General features: G+C 42.3%; 1 protein-coding gene across 1 annotated transcript in view; it reads left to right on the plus strand.

Annotated features, from left to right (window-relative positions):
- Positions 1-18,996, plus strand: part of TMEM106B (transmembrane protein 106B) — a 913,836-nt gene that overhangs the window by 791,898 nt on the left and 102,942 nt on the right. Inside the window, exon 7 of the mRNA XM_044066752.1 lies at positions 12,374-12,427. Within this exon, the coding sequence (XP_043922687.1) occupies positions 12,374-12,427 (54 nt within the window). The remainder of the gene's footprint in view (positions 1-12,373; positions 12,428-18,996) is intronic.

An 18,996-nucleotide genomic window follows, 5' to 3' on the forward strand; every position in this document is an offset into this window, starting at 1 on the left:
AAGATTCATGCCTCTGCCATTTCTGCACATTACAATACGGAACCACCTATCTTTTCTCATAATTTAATAAGGCAGTACCTCTGAGGGGCCAAAAACATTAGGGCTCCAAGGAGAGCACCAATTCCGGCCTGGGACCTCAGTTATGTTTTGGAAAAAACTCACACTGCCTTCTTTCGAGCCAGTATCAACAGCAGATATAAAATTTTTATCCTGGAAAACAGCTCTGCTCCTAGCCATAACCTCTGCAAGGCGAGTCTCGGAGTTACAAGCACTCATGGCTGTGGAACCTTTCATAATTTTTCATCCAGACAGGGTTTCTCTGAGGACAAACCCAACATTTATGCCTAAGGTGTGGTGTCTAGTGTGGCCCTCAACCAAACCATTCACTTGCCTACCTTTTACCCAAATCCACAGAACAAGGGTGAGAAAATTCTGCATTCTTTGGACATACACAGGCAGTTGCGCTTCTACTTGGACAGAACTAAAGCTATCAGAAAGACTGAGCAACTTTTAGTGTCATATACTGCAGGATCACAAGGAAAGGCTATCTCAAAACGGACTATTTCTAAATGGATAGGCCATTGCATCCATTTCTGCTATCTCCAACATGGCAAATCAGTGCCTAAGGACATTAGGCCTCATTCCACCAGAGCAGCAGCCACTTCAGCAGCCTTCCTCAGAGGAGTACCAGCCAAATAAATCTTAGAGGCTGCAACTTGGAGTTCAGTGCACACCTTTACAAAGCACTACCACTAGCCTCTCTACTCTAAGTCCAGAGAAGGCTTCGCCACTGCAGTTCTGCAGGGCCTCATAGCCTCTCCTAATCCTGTTTAGCCCAGCCACCCATCCTCAGCTTTGGGATTCTACCCAAGAGTAATGACTGCAACAGTGAAACATGATGAACATAGTACAGTTGTGTACCTACCATAAATGTAGATGTTCGAGTGTATTCACTGTTGCAGTCCAGGTTACCCACCCACCATCCCCCTTCTCTTTGCTGGGACTTATCTGCACTTCTCTATTCTATACAACCTTTTTGGTGTATTTGCTTGCAGATGAAGGAAATGTTATTTTTGTGCATGCATTTCTTATTGGTATATTTTTCAGCCTACCTTTTTGGGGCACCTGACATCTGGGCAAGAAAAACTGAAGAAAATGGTGTTGGCTGCATCTTTTATACCCCTGGCGCACTGACGTCATGGAAGAGGTGACAGCAAACGACGCCGGACCTAGACTTTGGAATTCTGGCTGACTGCAGGTAGCCTGCCAGCAGGATAACCCAAGAGTAATGACTGCAACAGTGAATACACTCGAACATCTACATTTATGGTAGGTGCACAACTGTACTTTAAGGCTCATTCTACTAGAACCGTGGCTTCTTTTGGTGTTTTTTTCAAGAGTTTAGATACTAGAGGCAGCTACCTGGACTTATGTGCATACATATATGAAACACTACAAGTTGGATTTCATTTCCAGAGCTAGAGTTGTTTTTGCTTGGGCCATCCTTCATGGCTTCCAGAAGAGCTCAGCTGGTCCTTCCTCTTCCCTTTTTTCTTCCTGAGCTTTGGCACTCTCCCTGTCATCATGAATACTGCAATAATGAAATGGAAGGACATTGCACAGTTGTGTAAAATCTTATTATAACCGTAGATATCCTTCTCTTCACGATTGCAGTATTCACTCCCTCCCTCAGCCCCCTGGTCCATTTCTCTTTTGGATGCACTGATTATCTCTCTACTTCTTGGACTGGTGTTCCTACTGGGGCTCTCAGTTCTGAAGTTGGTATATCTGGACCTCACCTTTATGCCCAATGCTATGCAAGGAGTGTATGTGTGATGTACGGCATACCTTAAAGCAGCCAGAAGGTTTAAGTATATTGGCTGGACGTCCGATCACCCTTGGCAGGGGATCCCTATTGTATTGAATACTACTACAACAGTGAAGAGAGGGACATCTGCTGATATGGTAAGATTTTGCACAACTGTATTTTCTTCCTTATTTTCTCTAACAAAGATGAATACATGCATCATCTCTTAGATGTGCATTGACAGCTCTGTTTTTATCTCCATAGAACAAAGGTTTTTAGAAAAAAAAACTGATAAGCCATTTTCCTTTGCCCCTAGTAGGTTGGAAAAAACATTTTCCAAAGTTGCCATAGGAAAGTGGTTAACAGATTACATATCATTTGTTTACAGTCAACGACGTTTTTCTTTGCCCGGACCTCCAAAGGCTCACTCCACTATGTCCATGGCTACTTCATCTGCTTTCTGGTCCAGAACTTCTGTTGATATTTGTGCTGCAGCCACTTGGTCCAGTGCCAATACCTTTATTACTCATTGCAAGTTGGATTTGATATTCAGAGGCAGAGCTGCCTTTGGTTCTGTGGTACTCCGGAATATCCTTCCATGAAGGCCACCGAAGGTTTTCATAGATGGGGACTCTGAAAATGACAAAATCAGATATAAATGTTATGTGCTCACCATAATTGTGCATCTCTGTTGTCCATTTTCATTCTTCCACAACTCCCCCACCCCTTACCTTTAACCTTTCATCTGGGAGTGACCTGATAGCGATTTTGGAACCACTGTTCCAGTTTAAGCCCCTATCATTTTTTTCTGTTTGGGCTATAGTGAGTCCTTATGTTTATGGTACAGCAAACGCACTCTGAGTTATTACAGAGCTCTGAGGCATTACTGGTAAGGGAGGAGCTTGAGAATCTGATCCAAGAGTCTAAGTATGGCCGAACTGGATCAGAGGTCAGATCACTCTGTGCAGTGACAGAGACCTAGTTCAAGGCTCCAGAGAGCACCCCTGCATTACCAGGCTATAACTCATACCACACCTTTTTCGGCCACCTAACCTGGACTGAAACACTAAAGGCGAAGGAGTGTCCATATTCATTAAGGATATCCACACCTCTAGGCTAGTTGCTGAACATAATGCATCCGAAATTATCCAAGTGCAACTAACATTGGGCAAGACTGCAATCCAGGTTGTAGCTTGTTACAGGTCCCCCACCATGCCCCAGGATTCCCTCTCTTCATTTCTTAAGATACTGAAAAATATTAAGGTACAACTCAATACCTTAATTATGGGCGATTTCAACTACACCACCTCAATTGTGGGAAAACTACTCATGCACCAACTCATTCGCTCAACGTTTTCTGGAATTAATAAATTCTAGCGCTTTCAATAAGCTTGTCCACACCCCCACCAGGTGCAGCAATATCCTGGACCTGGTCATTACCAATATGGGTAACCGATGTTCCATGCCAGAGGTCAGCTCCTCGCTGGTCAGATCCGACCACAAGCTAATCATCCTAGACATCCATATCCCAACCCCACTCCCCATTAAGGAAACTACCATCAAGACTACTCCAAAGCCAACTTCATGCTTCTTGAGACAGAAGTGGCAAACTTCACAACACCCATGCAGACAGAAAATAGAGGTACGCCTGCTGAATCTTACACAAATGCACTGTATAAGCACATGCACAACTGCATGGGTCATGCCATCCCCAACAGAACCAAGATGCTATCCAAAAGAAAGCCAATCTGGTGGTCCCCTGCCATAAACAAACTCTACAACAGAAGGAAGAAGCTGTTGCAAAAAGGAGTAAAATCCCAAGATTGGAGGAACTCCCTGGTCAGCCTCAGCAAGAAGCTGAGATACCTCATAAAATCCTCCAAAGCCAGTTATGAAAGTAAAATCGCCACTGATTCCAAAGACAACCACAAAGCATTCTACAGCTATGTCAAGAATCTCAATGGCAACACTCAGATCTGCTCTGAACTACAGCACAATGGCACTAAATATACAGAACCAACCGATACTGCCAACATCCTGGCATATAGGTTCAGTGCTAACTTTACACACCTCTCACCCTCCAAAGGGCCCATACTGGAAGAATGCAAAGCCCCTGTAATCACGGATGAACAAGTAAAGACCGCACTCTTCAAACCCAAGAACACAGCATCCTAGACTGCGTACTGCAGGAACTACAGAACGAACTGGTGCCCCACCTAAGTACCATATTCAGTCATAGCCTCAGGTTATGTGCCTGCTGAATGGTGCACAGTGACGGTTATCCCACTGCACAAAGGGGATGCCACCACGGACCCAGGAAACTACCGCCCCATTAGCCTGACAAGCCGGGTCTGCAAGGCCATGGAATGTATCATCTTGGAGCTTATAAACAAAAACATAGGTAACCTCCAAAACCTGGACCCCACTCAGTTTGGGTTTGTAAATGGTAGAGCATCATGTCTACTAAACCTGATTGATTTCTTTGAAGCAGTCACTAGAGTCGTAGACGAGGACAAGGTAGTGTGCACAGCCTGTCTTGACCTCGCCAAGGCTTTCGATACCATCCCCCACTCTGGAATTATAGATAAACTCACTAAACTGGGCATAAATGCCTATGTCACAAGATGGGTGGCCAACTGGATCACTGACCGAGCCCACACAGTAAAAGTATCCAACTCCAAGTCCGACTTCAGACCAGTGATGAGTGGTGTACCACAGGGTTTGGTCCTGGGTCCTCACCTGTTTGGCATCTAGTTCTCTGAAGTGCAGGCCAAGACAGAATGTCTTTGGCTAACAAAGTTCACAGATGACTGCAAACTGGGAGCCAAAATAGAATCACGTAATGATGTAGGCATTATACAAAAGGGCCTCACAGAGACAGATGCTTGGTGTCAAAGTCATGGCCTCAAGTTCAGTGCCAAGAAGTGCTTTGTCATCCCCTTTGGGAAAAACTTGGTACCCATGAACTACCACATAGGCGGTAGCTCACTAAACACTGAAAGTGTCCTAGGGACACAGGTGGATAGTAGTCTCTCCTTTGATAACCACATCACCACAGTAGTCAGGAAATCCTTCTACATGGCACACCTCATCACAAAAGGGTTCTCCTCTAGAAAAAAGGAGATCATTGTTCCTCTGTACTCATCCCTCATCAGACCCACTATAGAGTACAATGCCCCGTTTGGCATGTATCGCACAAGACACCTACAACAATTGGTAAGGCCACAGAAATACCTCACTAAGAGGATTACCGGCCTCAAACAGATGCCATACACAGACAGTCTCAAAAAACTCCAGCTCTACTCCGTCGCATATCGCCTACTCAGAAGTGATCTCTGCCTAACATACAAAACTGTGTCAAACCCAGAGCTGTTGGACATGCTACACTTAAAGAAATCCCAATCTCTCCAAACCACACACGCCGGGGACCTAAACCTTGTCACCACAGTAAACAGAACAAGCTGTCCCAGAGATCTCCCATACTCTTGAAGAAACTACCCATTCATGTCAAGCAAAGCTGCTCATTGGCCCTCTTTAAGAAAAACCTTGACGACTGGATGGGAAGTAGAAAATTCACCTCTGGAATCACTTCTGCGGCACTGCTTGACAGGCACAGGAAAATAATTTTCTTGGGTGGCGAAAGCCAGGGAACCTTTTTGGCTAGGCTTATATAGGCCCTAGGGCTGATAGCCTAGTACCTACCTATGAACCCATACATCCAGGAAGAATGAAAATGGATGACACTACATAGTGAGCACAAAACTTTTATTTGTCACTATTTCATAAAAGTAGACTGCTTTTTGCTAAATCACCATAGGGCATAGAGGGAATGGTCATGTCCAGCGGTTGCATGTGGCACACAAGCGTATTGCAGAGTTACTGATAGTATCATAATTAGAAAATATTGGAGTAATTTCATACAAGAGTGCCTGGGATGGTTGCAGCAGTTTATTCATTGTACTAAGCATAGCTGTACAGGCTGTACGAGTGTGTTATCAGACTGTGTCATCTTTATCCGTGATTATTCAGTAGTGCATAGGAACTGTGCACTTTTGTTGTCTGAAACTCCAGAATTTGATGTCCTTGGAGTAAGTAACAGTGTAGTTCACAGCTATCCTTGCGTAAGCTTGTATGGTGAGATGTTACATGTCTTTTTGTCACTTTGGTCTCCACAGTTCTCACATACCTTCAAGTTGAGAGGTATGCAGAGTTCCTAGTTGTGCATGTGTGTCTGCTTTGTCATAGCTTTAAACAATAGTTATGCACTGTTTAGTGGAAATGGCCATCTCTGTTGTTTGACCGGCTTGTACAGAGGGATCTGCCCCGTTTGTTGCCTTAAAACAATTGCACTTCTATTCATGTGACTCAGCATTGCCTTTGATGTCTTATTGTTTATTGTGAAAGTAGTAATAGCACTTCATGTTTCTGCCACAGAAGGTTAGATGTCTAGCAAAGCTTGCAGTGTTTTTTTCTCTTTAATTCCTGCCTGTGAGAATACCATCCCACATGGGCATCAGCTTATCTTTAGCAAAAGAAGGATGTGTCCATCTTTGCTATCTTTACTTTTTTTCTTGCCACAGTAAGAAAAGGTTCAAGTGTAAATGTAGCTAGTAAACATAGTCGTTCTTTTGGTTCACCTTGGCTTTCAGAGTAGAGATATGTACCCTGCTAAGGGAGTAAAATTTTGAAATGATGTACTTTGCCTGTTTGTAGCTGCATTTTTCTGAAGTTAACTTTAGGTTCATAGGTAGGTACTAGGCTATCAGCCCAAGGACCTAAGTAAGCCTAGCCAACAAGGTTCCCTGGCTTACGCCACCCAAGAAAGTTATTTTCCTGTGCCCATGTTGAGCAGAGCCACAGAAGTGATCTCCGGGGTATATTTCCTATTTCCTATCAACTCATCAGGATTTTTCTGAAAGAGTGCTAATGAGGAACTTTGCTTAACATAGATGGGTAGCTCGTTCTAGAGTATGGGAAGTCTCTGGGACCGTAATCTATCCCGCTAGCATGTCCTGTTTATTGTGGTGACAAGGTTTAGGTCCCTAGAACATGTAGCTCTCAGGGATTGGGATTTCTTTAGGTTTAGCATGTCCAACAACTCTGGGTTTGACATAGTTTTATATGTTAGGCAGAGATCACCTCAGAGTAGGCGATATGCTAAGGAGTAAAGCTGGAGTTTTTTGAGACGGTCAGTGTAGGGCATCTTTTTGAGGCCAGTAATCCTCTTTGTGAGGTACTTCTGTAGCCTTTCCAGCTGCTGCAGATGTCTTGTGAGCTACATTCCAAAAGGGGCATTGTACTCTATAATGGGTCTAATGAGCGTCGAGCAGAGGGGAACAATGACCTCTTTTTTTCCTGGATGAGAACGCTTTTGTGATGAGATGTGTCATGTAGAAGGATTTCCTGACTACTGTTGGGATGTGACTATCAAAGAAGAGACTACTGTCCACCTGGGTCCCAAGGTCTCTTATCACACATTCGGCATTAAGTAGACTGCTGCCTGTTCATGGGTACAGAGTTTTTACCAAATGGGATGACAGTGCACTTTTGGCATTGAGCTTGAGGCCATGGCTGAGACACCAGGCATCTGTCTCAGTGAGGCCCTTCTGTAGGATGTCCACATCATTTGGGGACTCGACTATGGCTCCTAGTTTGCAGTCATCTGCGAACTTCGTTAGCCAAAGGCCTTCTGTGTTAGCCTGTACTTCAGAGTAGTTACCAAACAGGAGAGGTCCCAGGACTGAACCCTGTTGAACTCCACTTGTCACTATTTTGAAGTCAGATTTGGAGTCTGCAACTTTTACAGTGTGGGTTCTGTCAGTGAGCCATTTGGCAACCCATCTTGTGACGTAGGGATTTATACCTAGTTTAGTGAGTTTAGCTATAATTCCAGAATGGGGGATGGTGTTGAAAGCCTTGGCGAGGTCAAGATCTGTGTGAACCACCCCTCATCTGTGGCTTTGGTGACTGCCTGAAAGAAGTCGATCATGTTCAGGAGACATGGTCTGCCTTTCACAAACCCGAACTGGGTGGGGTCCAGAGTTTGGAGGTTATCACTGTCTTTGTTCGAGTTCCATGATGATACATTCCATGGCCTTACAGACCAGGCTCGTCAGGCTAATAGGGCGATAGTTCCCGGGGTCAGTGGTGGCTCCCCCTTTGTGGAGTGGGATAACTGTTGCTGTGCGCCATTCAGTGGGCACAAAGCCTGACTTGAGGCTATGATTGAACATGCTGCTTAGGTGGTGAGCCAGTTTGTTCCGAAGTTAGTGTAAAACGCAGCCTGGAATGTTGTTCCGTCCCATGGATGCTGGGTTTTTGGCTTTAGAGAGTGCAGCTTTTACCTGCATAGCTGTGATTACAGGGACTATGCATTCCTCCTGTATAGATATGGGCCCTTTAGGGGGGGTGACAGGGGGGTAAAGTTAGCACTGAACCTATCTGCCAGGATGTTGGCAATATCAGTTGGTTCTGTAATTTTTGTGCTGTTGTGCTGTAACTCAGAGCAGATGTGGGTGTTGCCATTGAGATTCTTGACATAGCTATAGAATGCTTTGTGGTTGTCCTTAGAATCAGTGGTGATTTTGTTTTCATAGCTAGCTTTGGAGGATCTTATAAGGGATCTCAGCTTCTTACTTAGGCTGACCAGGGAGCACCTCCACTCATGGGATTTTACTCTTTTGCAACAGTTTCTTCCTTCTATTGCAGAGTTTGTTTATGGCAGGGGACCACCATATTGGCTTCCTTTTTTTGGAGGATAGTGTCTTGGTTCTGTTTGGGTTAGCACGATCCATGCACTCGTATAAGTGCTTATAGAGTGCATTTGTGTAGGATTCAGCAGTCGTAACTGTCTTGTCCATCTGCATGGGTGTCATGAAGTTCGCCACTTCTGTCTTAAGAAGCATGAAGTTGGCTTTGGAGAAATTTTTTACTGTGATTTCCTTAATGGGATGTGGATGTCTAGGGTGGATTAGCTTATGGTCAGATCTGACCAATGAGGAGTTGACTTCAGGTGCTGCTAGGAAGCAAAACCCACGTAAAGGCATCCATAGTCAGTGTCTGTTTTGTGTAGGGACACAGCACAGTATCTACTCTTGTCCTAAGTTTAACCAGAAGACTATCAAGCAGAAATTAAAATCTCTCAGGGACTCTCTGAAGCAAAAAAAAAAGATGCAGTCCTTTTCATGGGTTGCAGTCCTTTTCATGGGTTGCTTTCAAATTAGCCAAGTTGCTCAGACACCAGATTCAAACAAGCCAAGAGAAAGCTAATAGAGATGAAATCCTTAGAGTCCAGTGATGTATTCGAGTACAAAGACTACCATAGGCTCTAGAATATTAGGTCTGGTGAGGTGCTTTTGCAGCTTCCAACTCTGTCATCTGTTGGGACTGAGGCCTTTTGAGAAGCCCCTCAGGAAGCCATTATGCTATCTGTGGCAATGGTACATACTGCCAAACTGGTCTCCTCAGGTGACTGGTTCCTGTATCATATTTTGATAACCAAAGGTGAGAGTGGTATTCCCTCAGTTATGGTGTGTGAAGAAGTCCACATCTCAAAAATTGAAGTCCTTGGTGCCTGCCAGTAACAAGAGACTTCTAAGGCAGCCATCACTCCCAAAAGTAGGACCAAGGCATCCAAGCCTCAGACATTTGTCATGTTGCCTCATCCTGAGCTGAGTGGGGCCTCCCTGTTTCCCCCAACTTCTCATCCCTCCCACTACACCCTACAAGGCCGGACTAGCAGCCATCAGTGTTAGAGGTCCCTTCCTTGAAATGGTTTAGAAAGGGAACCCCCACCCCTGAAGAATCAGTCTCCTCTGATCCTGAAGTGGATAAACTGGCTTCGTGGACCAGATGTTCTCCCCCTGACTGTTTTCTTCCACTAAGGGCACTGTATCCTGTGATTCACCATTAGGAGATTTCTCATTTAGAAATACCCTTAAGTGAGACTCTATGGCTACACTAGTGCTTAGGAAACATATACAGAACCTAGATTTACCAGATCCAAACCCCTTATCTATTCCTCCCATGATTAAAGCTTTGTCAAATGCATTCATCAGTATATTCTTTTGGAGCCAGACTCCCATCACCTGGCTGCCAGGAAAGATGACCATTTTTACAGAGTGAAGTTTTTTTTAAATGTCTGCACAAGAACCCAGTTGTTGGTCCAACTGTGGTATGTATTCATTCCATCCAGGATCTTCTAAACCTCCTTCCCAAGGAAAGAGAAAATAAAGTACAAGATTGTTATGGGAGGACGGTGTACATGTTTGCTACTCTGGCTTTCAGTTCTTTAAATTGCCAACCTCACTTATCAAATTCCTATGATGCTGGTCTATCCCAAGGTTTCAAGAGGTAAAGAGTGAGATATATGTAGCCTCCTCTCCCAGGTTAGCAAAACACTCTTATCAAGCACATCTGTAATGAAGTGGATGGGTGATTTAGGGCTTTGGAAACAAGGTCAGTTATTAGCAGAAACCATTGCAGTGTATCTGTGATGTGTCTTTAGCTCAAAGCACGTTTCTTGTTGGGTAGAAAACTGCAGTTATATGGTCTTTCCCTAAAACTACTACTACAGAATTTTTAGCTGGCTTCGACCAGTCTACCTCCTTACCACTCTTGACAAAATTCTAGAAAAAAATACTCTGCTCCCAGACTTGCAAATACTAAAAAATATAGTGTATTATCCATATTCCAACATAGCTTCTGGTCAGGCCACAGAACTGCATAGTGACTTCCACATGGTCCTTTGTAAACAACAGGCACCAATATTTTAATGAGTTTATTTCACTGGTACCATTTTTATAGGTCTTTTATTTCTTCATTCATTCATTCTGTAGTTGCTCGTTTAATGGAATGCAGGGTTCTGATGCCCATTGGGCACATAGCATAGAAGCGCATCCTGAACGGTGTTCCATCCTGGCACTGGAAACACAAACACACTTGTAGCATACTCCCTGTGAATAGTTTAGAGATTGCAAGTTCACCTTTACCTTTGAGATGTGAGAAGAATCTGGAGCAGCCAGCAGCATTCCACGTGGACAGAGAAGGGAGAACATGCAGACTCCAAACTTTAGCCAAGAACCCAAGTGTAGAATCAAGCATTGTGAGGTATTTAACCTTATGTAAATGAACTCCTTTAAAGCTTCCTCCACCAAGCAGGATTTAGAGCCATTGGAAGTAGATGTTATTCTATCTAATACATCTTTTGTGATCAAATTAAGTAGCACAGTCTGCTTTGCATCTATGTACAAAAGGGATCTGTCAAGGCACAGTACTTGGGCCTATTGTTTTCTTTCAATTTGTGGGCCGTCTTCCCATCTGGATATGAGAATCTCCTTCTGTACCAGTGAAGTAACCATGTGTAGGTCGTTGCTATCCAACTGTGTTGTTTAGAAACATGTTGAAAGGATCCTGGTAAAACTCAGTATGACTTAATGATAGTAGGCTATTAGTCATCCTCAGTAAAGCTAAAGGAATGATCTGTGGATCTAGCCCACACTTATAACCCATTCCAATAACCTGGGCTATCTCTGATGCCTCTGGTCAGTAATTAGAAGCACCCCACTTGAGATACTTTGGTCTGTGTTTAGAAAAGAACAATTGTAGTTTGCTATCATATAAAACAAACCAGGACAAGAATTAGCAAACTCCTCTTTTGAGCTTGGACCACCTCCTGTTTCATCTTCCCCGCAGGGAGAAGTGATGTTGGGAGAGGAGTGTTACTTGCCCATTGAGAATATTGACTTCCCTTTGTTGGAAGTACCCAAGTGACCTAGCCAAGCTTCAGACAGACATCAGTGAAGTCCACCAGTTCATCAACCCAGCCTCTGGGAGAGAGCAGCACTGCTCTTTTCTGGGAAAGCTAAATTGGTGATCAGTTAAAAATGTCTGGGGCAACTGCTTAGACCCTTCCTCTTAGGACTTTTTAAAAATCAGAATCCCACCAGTTCATTGCTATCAAACTAAATGCCTCCTCTGCCTAATACCAGGATTGTGTGCCAGTGATGCAGTAGTAATTAGAAAGCTTCATGTCAAACTTGGCAATGTAAAACCTGCCTTCTGATTACTGACGTTTGACCCCTTATCTCTTTCGCAAGGAAGTTTGTTGACTTTAAACTTTTCTGAGGACTTTGAAAGCAAGTGCTATAACTGGTCGTCTCTAACCCTGTATCCCAAATTAGTATTTGCTAACAATGCACTCAGCTGACATGTAAATGTGTACATAAGCTGCATCATAATTCTCTGCTGCATTTTGTTTTCCTTCTCATTGCCCAAAGCCCTGTACAGCCTCCGTTCTTTTGTTTGTAATTATGTTGTCTGTTGTATTTTGAACTATATCCAGCAGTATTTCAATTTCTTGTATACAGTGTTTTTTAATCTAATGCCATATATAACATGGAAAACTTTCTTTGAAATGTTACTCTAATGGTTAATGTATTTTGCTTAGAACCCAGGCAGTTTCTGAAACCAGTCCTTTAGGATGGTTGTATCACCCTGGTCAAAACGTATTAAATACATTAAAAAAAAAAACTTAAATGTTTTTCTCTCTTTCCTTCAATTTTTCAGTGAATACTGTACCCTTCCTACCATCAAAGTCCACAACATTGTAGTAATGATGCAGTAAGTATAGCAAGTCTTTTATATTTCTCAGATTCTTAATGAAATTGATTTGTTGAATTGTAGTGCGTAACAAAAAAGTAACATGTACTAATTGTGATGGAGAGGTAGACAGGAATTTGCATAGTGCTTGCTTTAGACTCTACAGGGAGAAACTGCAGGAGTTATTGAAGTATACACTGTGAATGTAAATTCATGTTTTCTTTTATTACTTATGTAAACAGTAAATCTTTATGAAAAAGTGCAAGTGTTTCTCCCCCAGATTCTGGAACAGTCTTCAGTCACAGCAACATGCTATGTTACTTCACAACCTCTCTGTGAATGCCTGAGAACTTGGCACAGCATATTAAGCTAAGCAAAGCTAAGCACAAATCGTTTGGAATCTGGGGCAGGTGTTGTATGCTATTCCAACTAAATAATTTTACTTTTCTTGAAGTGTTTTTTTTTTGTCAGTTTGTTAAAGCATCTTATCCATAATAATGATGGAATCAGATAACATATTTTATGTGAAGCCAGCACATCATTTTGTAAAGCTGGCTTGGTTTTCAGAAACCTTAACTGTGTAGGAACCATTTGTGGTGCTAATAGTCAAGTTTCAACTGCCTGAAACACTGACTGATCACAACTGTTTTGACTTCACCACTATGTTAACAGCAGCAGCACGATAGTTACAAAGTGCAGTGGTCAGACCTGTCTATCTTCCTGTACAAAATTCTGGCAGCTCAGCACCTAAAACCTTCCCAGGCCAATTAATGATTTCTCTTATTCCAGTTTTGAGTGGGTAGAAAGATCCATTCCAGTTCTGTTTTGCCACACGTAAGTGCAGTCAAATGTCCTGATTCTCCCAGGTTCACATTTGTATATGGTGTTTTTCGCATTGTTTTACCTCCCCAGTCCTTTTGACCTCTTAATCCTCAATTTTAGGATTAGTAATTCTGTTTTTGTTACTTGTTATTTTCCTCTCACCATTGTCTCCATTTGAAACTTTCTCTGTGTGTCTTATGAACAAATGTATTTTTCCTACTAATTTTCAGATTCTTAGGAGACTACTTTGGACTTATCGTATAAACTACATTTTCCTGATGCATGCATTGCCCAAATGACTGTTGGGATCTGAAATAATTTTCATTTTGTGGAAACTGTCGACTTTGTTGTCATATAACTGTTAGTTACCTTAACTATTTGAATCCTTTTGGTCTGCAGTTCCAGTTGTACGTTGACCACACTCTTATTTAGACAGTGCTGGTAATTCAACAACAGCAAAACATAGTAGTGACACGCATGGCAGCCAGTTAACAAATAAAAAGCATTTATTACATATGAAATCAAACACAGTAAGCGCTTTCGCATGGATCAACCATGCTTCATCAGACATTAAAAATAATTGAATTCAACCATTATTTAAATAAAAAACAATTACCTGATTTGATTATTAACTGTCATAGCAGCTAATTAAAACAATAATACTCAATTTAGTTGAAAACCATCAGAGTGACATACAGAACTCTCACATAGGCATCACAAACATTTTTTAAATAAACTGTCGTTGGAATTAATAAGTTTGACATCATACAATCATTACATACGACTCGAAATACTGAATGGCATACATTTTTAAATCTTCGTATGGAATGATTTTACACTGGATCTACCATCATGAATGAAAAAACTATCCCACTAGCGTCAGCAAATATCGAAAGATCTTGCTCGCTGTTTGCCTAGCAACTGTCAACTAACTCTACCTCACCGCCAATTTAATATGTGCACTAAAAAGGAAAAACACTAGTGAACCAATTTCCTATCCTTTAGAAAAGGTTTCAGACAGACAGCATCATTCAGTCCACAACCCTTATTGGCTTGCAACTGAATGATCCATCTCTGTTCTGCCTTTTCTATTAAGTTTTTAAAATCACCCAACCTGCCATCAGTATGTACAACCTAAATAACTAAAAAAATAAACCAGTGTTCAATACCTGCCTGCTGAGAATGTCTAGTTAGGGCGCTTCTCATATCTTGTATATTGGTGTAGTTAATATGCTCTGTAATTCTATATTTTAATGCCCAATTAGTTTTACCCACGTAGAACATAGAGCATTTAACACACCTAGCCAAATAAACCACATTCTTCGTAGTACAGTCTGTATAACAAGAGAACTGAAAAACTCTCAATGTTTCAGGATGTGTAAACACATTATCCCTAGAAATTTGTTGACAGTAGTTACAGTGTCTGCAACTAAAAGTCCCTACTCTCTCTGAAGAAATTCCCACATTACAAATACCTGACCTGTTACAAAGGCGTATTTTTATAGATTTCATGTTCTTATAGGTGATGGCAGTTTTGTCACCCACCAATCAATATTCTCATCTACTGTTAAAATATGCCAGTTCCCTTGTATGATACTAATAATATTTTTATTATCAGATGTATACTGCAAACAAACTCTACATCTACTTATGTAAAACTTAGTTGATGCTATTGTCTGCAAGTTATTTTTTCAGCAAAAAATGGTTTTCCTATCATCTGTCTCTCATTCCTTACTGTCACAAAAATATTTTCACACACCCTTTTATCATAACCTCTTTCTAAGAACTGTTGTTTCAACATCTTCTCATAAGACTTGTGGGCCTTATCACAACTGGGTAATCTTGACACACGGAATGCCTATCCCCTCATAACATTATTAAATATATACGAGGGGTGCATACTACTCTTTTTTAACAAACTCTTCTTTTTACAGTCTTTCCTTTATGGTGTAGTAACTAATTCCCCATCCACTATCTAAAGCCTGATATCCAAATATTCTGTCTCTCTAGTAGATTTATGTAAGATGAACTTCAGAAAAAAGAGGTTGTATCCTGGAAATATTGTATGTATCTCAACAATTCAGAATCCAAACCATGCCATATAAAAAATATATCATCCACGAATCCTTTATAACTGGTCACAAACCTTGAATATTTTTCTTGTACTAGGGCCATGGTGCCCTCTCAATGTGCCGTAACAATGTTGGCATATGTATGTGCACATGGGGTACCCATGGCTACCCCAGCTACTTGATGGTAATAATTCTCATTGAACATAAAAACATTGTTCATTAACAGTAATTCCATTAACACACATAGTGTATTTATGGTATTGATGGAAAATTCACTGTTTAACCAAAAATTCTTTCATATATTCAATACCAACAGAGTTTGGTATACAAGTAAATAATGAACAAATGTCCAATGTAACAAGTATCTCATTCTCACTTAATGGATTTTCTTGTAGATTCTGATATAAAGGGGTTAAAACACTTTTGTATCTACTAAAATTGTTGGAACCTTTAATAATAGAGGATGCAGTGTCTTTTCTAAATAGATAGAAATTGGCTCAGTTAGCCAGCTACTACCTGATACAACCGGCCTATAAGGGGGGATTCTGTAAAGACTTGTGTATCTTGGGCAAACCTTTAATCAAAGGTATAATAGGTGTTTCAACCAGAAAATAGTCATACAGTTCCTTATTCATAGGTAGATGGGTTCATAGATAGGTACTAGGCTATTGGCCCTAGGGCCTATACAAGCCTAGCTAAAAAGGTACCCTGGCTTTCACCACCCAAGAAAGTTATTTTCCTGTGCCCCTAACAAGCAGAGCCACAGAAGTGATCCTCGGGGTGAATTTCCTATTTCCCATCCAGTCATCAAGATTTTTCTTGAAGAGTGCTGATGAGGAGCTCTGTTTGATATAGATAGGTAGTCTGTTCCAGAGTATGGGAAGTCTCTGGGACAGGAATCTATCCCTCCAGCATGTTCTGTTTATTGTGGTGACAAGGTTTAGGTCCCTAGAGCGTGTAGCTCGGAGGGATTGGGGTTTCTTTAAGTGGAGCATATCCAACAGCTCTGGGTTTGACATAGCTTTGTATGTTAGGCAGAGATTGCCTCTGAGTAGGCAATATACAACGGAGTAAAGCTGGAGTTTTCTGAGACTGTCTGCGTAAGGCATCTGTTTGAGGCCAGTAATCCTCTTTGTGAGGTATTTCTGCGGCCTTTCCAGTTGTTGTAGATGTCTTGTGAGGTACATACCAAAAGGGATGTTGTACTCTATAATGGGTCTAATGAGTGATGAGTAGAGGGGAACAATGACCTCTTTTTTTCTGGATGAGAAACCTTTTGTGATGAGGTGTGCCACGTAGAGTGATTTCCTGACAACTGTGACAATGTGATTATAAAAGGAGAGACTACTGTCCACCTGTGTCCCAAGGTCTCTTATCACACTTTTGGTGTTAAGTAAACTACAGCCTATGTGGTAGTTCATTGGTACAGAGTTTTTACCAAAGGGGATGACAATGCACTTTTTGGCATTGAGATTGAGGCCATGGCTTTGACACCAGGCATCTGTCTCAGTGAGGCCCTTTTGTAGGATGTCCACGTCATTAGGAGTTTTGATTATGGCTCCTAGTTTGCAGTCATCTGCAAACTTAGTTAGCCAAAGACCTTCCATGTTAGCCTATACTTCAGAGAAGTAGATACCAAACAGGAGAGGACTCAGGACTGAACCCTGTGGTACTCCTACTTGTCACTGGTCTGAAGTCTGATTTGGAGTCTGCTACTTTCACAGTGTGGGTTCTGTCAGTAAGCCAGCTGGCAACCCATCTTAGGGATTTATGCCTAGTTTAGTGAGTTTATCTATAATTCCAGAGTGGGGGATGGTGTCAAAAGCTTTGGCGAGATCTAGATAGGCTGTGTGAACCACCTTACCCTTATCTGTGGCTTTGGTGACTGCTTCAAAGAAGTCTGTCAGCTATAGGAGACATGATCTGCGTTTTACAAAGCCGAACTTTGTGGGGTCCAGAGTTTGGAGATCTCCACTGTCTTTGTTTGAGTTCCATGATGATACGTTCCATGGCCTTGGAGACTAGCCTCGTCAGGCTAATGGGATGGTGGTTCCTGGGGTCTGTCGTGGCTCCCCCTTTGTGGAGTGGGCTAACCATCGTGGTGCACCATTCAATGGGCACAAAGCCTGAGGTGAGGCTGTGACTGAACATGGTACTTAGGCGGGGTGCCAGTTCATTCTGTAGTTCGTGTAGAAGGCAGCCTGGGATGTTGTCAGGGCCCATGGATGCTGTGTTCTTGGCTTGGTTTTTACCTGTGCAGCCGTGATTACAGAAACTTTTCATTCTTACAGTATAGAGATGGGCTCTTTAGGGGCTGAGAGGGGGTTGGTTCTGTATATTTTGTGCCATTTTGCTGTAACTTAGAGCAGATCTGAGTGTTGCCATTGAGATTCTTGACATAGCTGTAGACTGCTTTGTGGTTGTCTTTAGAGTCCGTGGCAATTTTGTTTTCATAACTAGCTTTGGAGGATTTTATGAGGGACCTCAGCTTCTTACTGAGGCTGACCAGGGAGTTCCTCCAATCATGAGATTTTACTCTTTTTTTTTTTTGCAACAGTTTCTTTCTTCTGCTGTAGAGTTTGTTTATGGCAGAAGACCACCAGATTGGCTTCCTTTTTTTGGAGGATAGCATATTGGTTCTGTTAGGGATAGCATGATCCATGTACTTGTGTAAGTGCGTATAAAGTGCATTTGTGTAGGATTCAGCAGTCGTACCTCTGTTGTGCATCTGCATGGGTGTCGTGAAGTTTGCCACTTCTGTCTTAAGAAGCGTGAAGTTGGCTTTGGAGAAATTTTTTACGGTTGTTTCTCTAATGGGAGGTGGGAGTGGGATGTGGATGTCTAGGGTGATTAGCTTGTGGTCGGATCTGACCAATGAGGAAATGACCTCTGGTGTGGAACACCGGTCGCCCATGTTGGTGATGACCAGGTCTAGGATATTGCTGACCCTGTTAGGGGTTTGGATAAGTTGATCCAAGGCGTTGGAATTGATGAATTCCAGAAAACGTTGAGCAAAAGAGTTGGTACAGGAGTAGTTTTCCCAGTTAATGGTGGTGTAGTTAAAATAACCCATTATTAGGGTGTTGGGTTGTACCCTAATATTTTCCAGTTTATCAAGAAAAGAGGAGTGGGAATCCTGGAGCATGGTTGGGGGGGGGGGGTCTGTAGCAAGCTACAATCTGGATTGTGGTCTTGCCCAGAGTTAGTTGAACTTGGATAATCTCGGATGCATTATGCTGAGCAACTAGCTTGGAGGTGTGGATATCCTTAATGAATATGGACATGCCTCCGCCTTCAGTGTTTCAGTCCGAATTAGGTGGCCGAAAGGTGTGGTATGACGTATAGCCTGGTAATGCAGGGGTGCTTTCTGGAGCTTTGAACCAGGTCTCTGTCACAGCACAGATGTTGATGTTCTCCATTTTAAGGAGTGCCTCGAGTGAGTGCATTTTGAGGTTTAGACTTCTAGCATTGAGTAGCATTACCCTCAGATTTTGCTTGCTTGTACCTGTTACGGTGGTGAATTTGTCATTTGAACTTTGCCTAAAAAAGGCAGTATTGGGGTGGCAAGAGCCTTTGCCAGTATCTGGAATCCCAAGAGTGGCAGGTGCAGGCCATCTCTGGCAAAGCATCGTGGTCTGTCAATCATGTCATCCCAGGCAGACAGATACTGGATTCCCTTAGAATGACACCAGAAGC

The sequence above is a fragment of the Protopterus annectens genome, chromosome 3.part1, assembly GCF_019279795.1.
Source record: "Protopterus annectens isolate FY-2018-M chromosome 3.part1, PAN1.0, whole genome shotgun sequence".
Classification (NCBI taxonomy): Eukaryota; Metazoa; Chordata; order Ceratodontiformes; family Protopteridae; genus Protopterus; species Protopterus annectens.